This window comes from Musca vetustissima, unplaced genomic scaffold (genome assembly GCF_032173495.1).
Source record: "Musca vetustissima isolate MV318-11 ecotype Yass unplaced genomic scaffold, APGP_CSIRO_Mvet_v1 utg12733, whole genome shotgun sequence".
NCBI lineage: Eukaryota > Metazoa > Arthropoda > Insecta > Diptera > Muscidae > Musca > Musca vetustissima.
In genome coordinates this window covers 4,089-12,901 of record NW_026885694.1, presented here as the reverse complement: position 1 = coordinate 12,901, position 8,813 = coordinate 4,089, and the positions used below count along the sequence as shown (strand labels likewise).

The 8,813-nt window shown below is 33.5% G+C and overlaps 1 protein-coding gene across 1 annotated transcript; it reads right to left on the bottom strand.

Annotated features, from left to right (window-relative positions):
* Positions 1-4,768: 4,768 nt before the first annotated feature.
* On the bottom strand, positions 4,769-5,743 carry LOC133332953 (general odorant-binding protein 28a-like). Its single transcript, XM_061541316.1, has 3 exons — positions 5,593-5,743; positions 5,060-5,148; positions 4,769-4,987 (listed from the first exon to the last, which is right to left on the bottom strand). The coding sequence occupies exons 1-3, from the start codon at positions 5,741-5,743 to the stop codon at positions 4,769-4,771; spliced, it is 459 nt and encodes a 152-aa protein (XP_061397300.1).
* Between the last annotated feature and the right edge of the window lie 3,070 nt (positions 5,744-8,813).

The window sequence follows — 8,813 nt, the reverse complement described above, 5'->3', positions numbered from 1 at the left end:
AATAAATCAAATACAATCAATATATTTACAATTCACCCCTAATATTTTTTTTTATCTTCTGACATAGAAGACACAAAAGGCTGGTCACTCACGGCCTTTAGATATAATTGATAATAACACTGTGCAACAAATTTCATTTTTTATAATTATCAGAAAATTCCAACGCATTATGAAAGAGGGGCTAAAAATAGAAGATACGCTATTATACCCTCCAGCATACTATGGAGGATATATTAAGTTTGTTTTCCCGTTTGTAACTCATCGAAATAATCATTTCCGACCCTATAAAGTATATACATTCTTGATCGGCGTAAAGTTCTATGACGAGATAGATCGCCAAAATTTTGCATAGAATTGTAGGTAAGTCAAGTTCGAAGATGGACTATATCGGCCCACATTTAGGCATAGCTTCCATATAAGGGTACCACCAATTTTTGGTATTTTAGGGTTCATGAACACGTTCAACCGAATTTGCTGAAATTTGGTACATTGGGCATCTATTGGTAACCAAATTTCTCGACTAAAATTATAAACATAGGTTTAAACATAGGTTCATAACATAGGTTTATAATTTTTTAATATTTTGGGGGTTTTGAGCGTATTTTTCTACCAAATTGGCTGCAATTTAGAACTTTGAATTCTTATTGGGTAGCAAATCTATCTACTAAAAATTATAAATATAGGCTATTTTTCGGTTTTAGGTTAATATAAATATAGGTTAAGGGTACTCCCCAATTTTCCTTATTTTGAGGTTGTTGAACGCCTTTTTCAATCGAATTCGCTGTAATTTGGAATTTTAATATGATTTAGCCATCTGTTGTAATCATTCTACCTTCGGTGAATATCTAGATAAAAGACTAGAACATCAGGTTCGAGGATAAACTACATGGGTCCGCATTTAGGCCTCATATATTGATACCTATCAATTTTCGGTATTTTTAATATTTAGCATGAAGGATGGTATTGTGATGCAAAAATGTTAGCTTCGAAATTGAGCCATATAGGTCCTTCATTAGGCGTAGCACTTCATATAATGATGACTTCAAGTTTTCGGTAATTCTTTCACGATTTAATAAATATTGGTCCCGCAATTTTCACATTGAACCAGCAGCCAGCACCCCACTCACCGAAATAAAATACTGTGGACGTTGGTGATAGCCTCATATAACTTTGCCCTCCACATTACGTTGTTTTAATATTCAAAAATATTTGGTTTAGGTGTTCTCCAAAGCCTTACATTTTAGGTACATGGTGTTTTTGCTAATATTACTGAAGGGGTATTTTCGGTCCCTTTTCCAGAAATGATTGACAACTCATTTAAAACGATTATAGCAGGTTCGAATATTAGACAAAAATGTTTGCCATAAATTCTTACTATAAGTCTCAGAATAGACCAAATTCAAAAATCTGCCTAAACATCTAAAAGATATGAAAATTCGTTTTAGGGCCGATCTTCTTCAGAGAACATATGTGTATATCCAAATTTTCAAAATCTGCGAAATTTTATGAAATAGAAAATATATACCCAAATTAGAGATAACGTTTCTTCTGTAACTAATAGTGAAATTCGATGCGGAAAAATTTTGTCTTTTACGAAATAATCCTGAGATGTAGTCTTACTGAAGATTTTGGCACATTTCTCCATCTATTGACTCCTACTGGAGTCAACAAAGAATTTGTTGCCAATATTGTTAATTCATACATTAACTCCTAAAAACTATTGAAAATATATAGTTTGTTTTGAGACCTATAGTGAAATTTGATGTAGAATATTTTATTTTTTGAAATTTTGCACAAAAAATCAAGTTCCATTTAACTTTCATACACTTTATTAAAAAAATACTGCCAAATTTCTATGTAAAAAATTGCTAATATTTTTTAAATTATTTGTGCCAAATTGACATCTATATATTAAATATACAGATTTCTCTTGTTCAGTGACTTTTACTAAAATTTGATGGAGTGGGAAAAATTGGTACAAATAAGATCGGTTATAATCCCAAAATGAGTTTTCATAATTTTATGATTTTTGACGTTTGGGCTGATTTTTGAAATTTTATCTATTCTGAAACTTATAGTAAAACTTTAAGGCGATTATTTTTGAAGAATATTCTGACCTGCTATTATCCCCGTTTTAAATGAGTTTTCAATAATTTCTGGTAAAGCGTCGACAGAGGGTTAACGTATTAGACAAAAATATTCCTCACGTTATATCAGTAATATTGCCAAATATACTAAAATGCAAAGTTTTCGAGAAATCTTAATTCGAATATTTTCAAATATCTTGGAAATAGGAATTTTTCCCTTGGCTTTTTAGGTTACCAGCGCTGTCAAAAAGGACACAAAACCTCTAAATTTCGGAACTGAATATATATTTCCTGCTTATCCTAGGGTTTGCCTTACCTCGGATACAACGAACTTTTTCTATAACGAACTAATTTGCTCGGTCCCTACTAGTTCGCTATATCCGTACTTTACTGTTGCCCTTTTTTATGGATATGCCCACACACCTTCAAAAATCGTTATTTTTTACATTTTCAGGAAGATTTGACAACCAAAATATCAAATTAGAGCCAATTAGGCTGTAAAACGTGACCAAAATACCGAATAACGTAACCCGGGCAATTAAAAATTTTTGGTATGTACTGGGGATTCAAAATACTAAATTACAGGCGATTTGAGAAAACATGTGCCGAAACATTCCAAAATATATGGAATATTGTTATATGGGAGCTACGCTTAATAGTGGACCATTGTTGATAATTTTTGGATTAAGATATGGTACTTAATGAGAACCCCAAATAGGTACTTTAATTGAAAAATGTGCCCTAAATCCTCAAAAACACCAAATATCCCAATATGGTACCATTATATGGGGACAATAGCCAGTGTTGCCAAAACTTTGTTGAGAAAAAATGCTAGATTTTGTTGAAAAAAATGCTAGAAAGTGCTAGAAATTTTAAAAAAGTGCCAGAAAAAAGTGCTAAAAAATTAAAAGAACATACTTGAAATATTCATCAGAGACCCCATTTATTCTTAAAGGCTATTCCTTGTCAATTAAGCCATGCCCGTTCGATTGAGGTCGCAATAATGAAAACAGAGCTTTGTAAATTTGCATTACTCCTAGGACATTTGGTATTGGAAATTAAATATATCTGCCTTTTTGGGTGCATCATACCCCAATGTTTAATTTTTTTAAGGTTTTGGGGAAATTTTTAACCTAATTTTCGGATTTGTATTTCGGTACATATTTAGGGGTAGCTGGTTAACGGCAGCACCACATTACCCCAAAGTAACTGTAATTTCACATTGCGGGATTTTGGAGGTTAGCATACATATATGAAGACAATTATCAATCAATTTCAATCAGACACCCGTTCTAAATACATATGGAAGCTATGCACCAATTTCAACTAAACGCAATAACCTCATTCAAGTCTCAATTTGATACGCTGTGCAAAATTTTGTGCTAATCGCACAAATATTAGGAGTTCGGTGCACCCGATTTTTCCGAAACATACCTCCCATCATTCTAGACTCAATTCAGTACCCTATGCTATATTTCGTGAAAATCGAAGGATATATAGGGACTTTGGTGCACCATTTAAATCGGACGAAAATATATGTGGGAGGTATATCTAAATCTGAACCGATTTTCACAAAATTTAATACACATCGTTCGGAATCGATTTTTCTCAAAATAAATGAGCTGTGTCAAATTTAATCCAATTCGAATCAAAAGGAACCATGTGTCTATCTCGTTTCCTTTTGCCTGTTACAAACATATGCACAAAGACATAATACCCTGTACCATAGTGTGGTGAAGGGTATAAAAATATATGTTTGACGGAATTTTTCTATTTTGGTCCTGTTCGGTACTCCTAAGTGGTTATAACTTAGCATTCGGGATTCCCGGTGAATAAAAAACTTTTTTCAGAAAATTCCAACATAATTCATATTCAAGATTTTTACATCCCTCTCATACAATGAACCTCTTTATTTGTTTTTTATATATAAACAATCTACTAGCAGACAATGTCATAATCTCCATATGAAGTACCCGACCATTTATTGAGAACTTTTGAATGCACGACACAACCTGGATACGATTATTTTACTTGTTTACAAATGTACTGTCCCTTTTTTAACATTGGAATATCAAATTCATCGCATGAAACATAGGGAAATTTCAATGCGTCAATATGAAATCGAAAAACGGGAAAATTTGTTGGGATGAAACCAAAATTATAAAACATTACTGAAAAATAAAAAAATGCTAAAAAGTGCTAGGTGACGGATCACTTTTTTTGGTGCTAAACGAGTTTAAAAAGTGCTAAATCTAGCACTAAAAGTGCTAAATTGGCAACACTGTCAATAGCTAAAAGTCAATCGATATTCAATACCAAAAATCCTGGGAGTTGTAGAAATGTATGTGCAAAATTTCAAAGCTATATCTCCAATAGGGCGAGATCTATTTTGATTTTAACAAAAATACGGAAACGGCTAAGTCGGCATAGAATTTTATTCTGACCAAATAAGGTGTCTGTGGTGCATATTTCGGGGCAAATTTAGTATACACCCCATTTTATGGTGGTGGGTATAAACAATCTAGAATTTATGCTAACATATCCAATAAAAAACAAAATTTTATATTTATATATTTGTATTTAACTGGTCCAATTTAAATATGTTTGGTGTGTATACTTATTATATTCACAATAATTATTTGTGCAATAACAAAGAGCTAAGCCTCAAAATGTTCACCAGCTTAAAATTCGTAATTCTCATTAATACCATGGGCAGCGGCTTGATCCTTAAAACATTTGCCATAAGTTTCAGCAGCTTCACAGTGATCCGATGACACTTCAATATTGGCACAAGCATCAATGATTTCACGAGCCATTTTCATGCGTTCGGCTGAACCATCTGTAATTTTGGCGGCATGTTTTTCAGCAACATCGGCTACAAATTTGCCATTTTCATCCATCTATGAAAAATTAAATCAAAAACTACTGATACCAATTCTCTGATGCTGGAGTAATTCTTTTCACACACATACCACTTCGAACTTCTTCATTAGACAGGCTCTCAAACATTTGCCTTCTTTGGTGGATGCTGGTTTTCTGGTGGCTAATTCTTCTACATCGGCTATAAGAATGATATTGTTATTTAGATTAATATAACTTTTAGAATATCTTTGTTATATTATTAAAAAAAGTAATAATACGTTTAAATGGTACCGGATTTATTAAATCCTAAATTGCCAATTCCATTCCCATATATGCCATAGAGAAGTTTAAACCGACAAAAAATTATTTGACATTTATTCCACATATTTTGTGAAATATTCAAACAAAACCAATCTTGAAATTTTCCAATCTCTTTTAAACGGCATTTACATTAGAACATTTTACCGGGTTAACCTACTCTATGAGGATTTATTTGACATGTATACAATGGAATTGACAATTGAAACCTACTGGGTTAACCAACTCCAGTACAATGTAAACGTACTATTAAAGTAACTAAAAAATAATGCATTGTTTATAACTTCCTGTGCTGTGTTTTAAATTGTATTTTTTCTATACTCACAATCCTTGGCATTAACTTCCTTTTTACATTCATCGGCTTTAGCCTTAAGAACAGCTACAGCCTGATTTCTATCTAAATCTGCGGTAACTGCAACGATGGCTCCTAAAATGCAAATCACAGCCACAATGAAAATATGAACGAGTTTAGCCATTGCTTTTCAATTAGAATTTTTATACAGTAACAGAAGTTTATTTGAAATAAATGTTAATTTGTTTAATGCTGATTGTGAACTGATACTAATTGACATTATTTTCCGACTATTTATACAATATCGTTTAATTGTAATAATGACCGTTGGCCATTTAGAAAACTCATCATTACATCAATATATCAGTTTTCATTTTGGTGTTTTTATTTTTGTTGTTTTTAATTGATAACGCCATGAATTCATGTGGTAATTTGTTCGCTTTGTTAAATTTGAAGTTGAAGCGCAACAAAAAGTTAATCGACAATCTTTTGTCACCAAAATTTGTTGATAATAAAAACGTGACCTTTATTAACAGATTTTATTAATTTTTTTTCTTTTGAGAAAATAGAACTTTTTCCGGTTCTCAAAGACCTGTAGCATTATTGTGAAGATAATAATTAAAGAGATAACAATTAAAAGACAACAACAAATAAATTAATAAATAAATGGTAACATTAAATTCACGAATGGCCAAATCACTTGGGAAATGAGGCTAGGACTACTAAAATGTCTAAAATTGAACAGGGGAGTTCTTTTTGATTACATTTGTAGTCTTTACATCATGGTATTATAATAGATGATGCCGATGATGTAGTCTTACTAGGGAAGTTTATACCGACTATTACAAATATTATGCAGGGTTCCTTATTAACTCTGTCCAACTTGGATAAGGCCAATATTCTTGGAGTAAACCCCACAAAGACAGAAATTGTACCCTTCACTAGGAATCATAAACATCTGTCGACCTGGTGGAGTAACCATAGCCCTTTCCTTAGAAGCAAAATACCTAGGTACAGTCCTTGACCACTGGCTAACGTGGAAAATGAATGTTGAGGAACGCACTAGGTTTAATAGCACTCTACTCTTGCATGAACATTATAGGTAAAAGTTGGGGACTAAAACCCGAGATCATTCACTGATTGTATGTAACAATTGTACTCCTCGTAATTACATATCGTTGTATGGTGACAGGGGGTCAACAAGCGTACTCTACTGGTTAAAATTAGTAATTTACAGGGATCAGCGTCGATCCAGACTACAGGAACACTAAGAAATGCATCACAAGCGGCCTTGAATGTAATCTTGAATCTCCAAGCACTGGACATTTCGGTTAAATTCCAGGATGTAAGGTGTGTTCTGAGACTCCGGGAAACGGACACGTGGAAATTGCTGCACTTTGTCCACTCTAGTATCCATAACACAATTGCAGATTGTGATTTTTTAGATAGGAGCATTCACATCAGTGAGAGTAGATTTTTTGGCAGGGAATCCTGGGCAAGTGGCTCCTTACCTCTGGCCGGTCTGTCGATATATTCAGACGGGACGAAAATGGAGTAAGGCATGGTGCAAGTGTTTACTGCAAGGAATTAGCTATATATAATTCATATAAACTTAACGATCTCCGTAGTGTTTTTCTGGCAGATATCCTAGCAATCACGAAAGCGTCCGAGATAGTCAAAACACTTACTGGTGACTATATATAATATATGTCGATAATCAGGCGGCCCTTAACTACAAATTCAAAAGCGGTTCTTGATGCAAATATGTTCTGCTCCTTTGGCTCCTGTCTCATAGCAAGCGAGAGCAAAAAATCATTGTAGGGATCATAAGAGGTCAATGCAGTATAAGATCGCTCACATCCATGTGCGAAATTTACGTAGTGGACTATTGCCGTTTTTGTGAGGATGGGGAAAATCTGAAAGCAATCGAACATATACTCTGTAGACGTCCATTGATACTCTAGCTCTCTTCTCCAAAATAGATCCCAAAAGGATATTTAGCTTTGTTAAAATTCTGACTTAGCTGAAATAACTAAAAATTATTCACTCTATTAACTTCTTCTATCCTTTTCTCTCCCATTCTTCTTTTCCAGGTTCTCAGGATGAGCACAATGAACAAATGTCTCCACTCCACTCTGTAGCAAATGTCAGTTGCACATCCTTTAACCTAACCTAGCCGAACTTCCCAAAATAACAACAATTGTGAAGTATCTTTATATAGAAGCTACGCTAAAAATTGGATCAATGGATTTTTGATAGATAGGTAAAAAGATAGATTTATATGATTGCCAATGATAAATCAAAATACCAAATTACAGTCAAAATACCAAAAATCAGACATATAAGACGCGACTTTCTCAAAATTAAAGTATTGTACATGACCTTATAGAAGATAGGAAATTACTGTTCAGTTTCTACTAATTTACTTATAAAAGTTACTTTTTTTAATAAATCTATTTTCGGGGCATAAGTTAAAGATGATACCAAAGGCACTTATATTTAAGAATAGATGCCGTGCACACAGCATGCTGTTGCACGATTATGTTAAGATTCAAAGTCGGCTAGACATACATAAGCATGTTTATTTATAGAATATTGAACTATTTGGATTAAATGAAATGACATAGCCAAAACGAAACAACTTTGTTTTCATCATCCCCTTGTCCCCTTTACCTCGCAATCATAGAGTATGTCAGACATATGCTAATCGCAGCTTAAGGCAATGAATGAGTGGATCCATGTGTCCGGACACAATGTACCGCACAAAAATACAGTACAGGCTAAAATCATAATCTCCATCAGCAATTTTGATTCATGGGCTAATTGAACCCATCTCTGGTAACTATTTTATACAGATGGCTTCCGGCTGGCAGGAAAGGCATTCTCAGAAGACATCTTAGTCTGGCAAACTGCAGTTGTACAGCGTTTGGGGGAGAGATTAAAACGTCGGAACAATTTCTATGTCACTACCCAGCTATTACTAGCTTTCGAATCCAATTCTTGGGAAATTATAATATTCAAGACCTTAATGACATGAGAGGGTGTGAATGGAAAGGATTCTACCACCCCTCTTTTCAACCCTAACCTATCTATACCCATGTTCATAGAACCGTAGAATATAAAAAAGTTAAACACAAACGTTTTGGGGGAAATATATTTACAATTTATTTGTTGAAAAAGAGTGTTTTGTTTTTATTTGTTTCTCATTTAATTTCAGTATTAATGTTTTTGTTGCTCCTGTTGTTGTTATTATT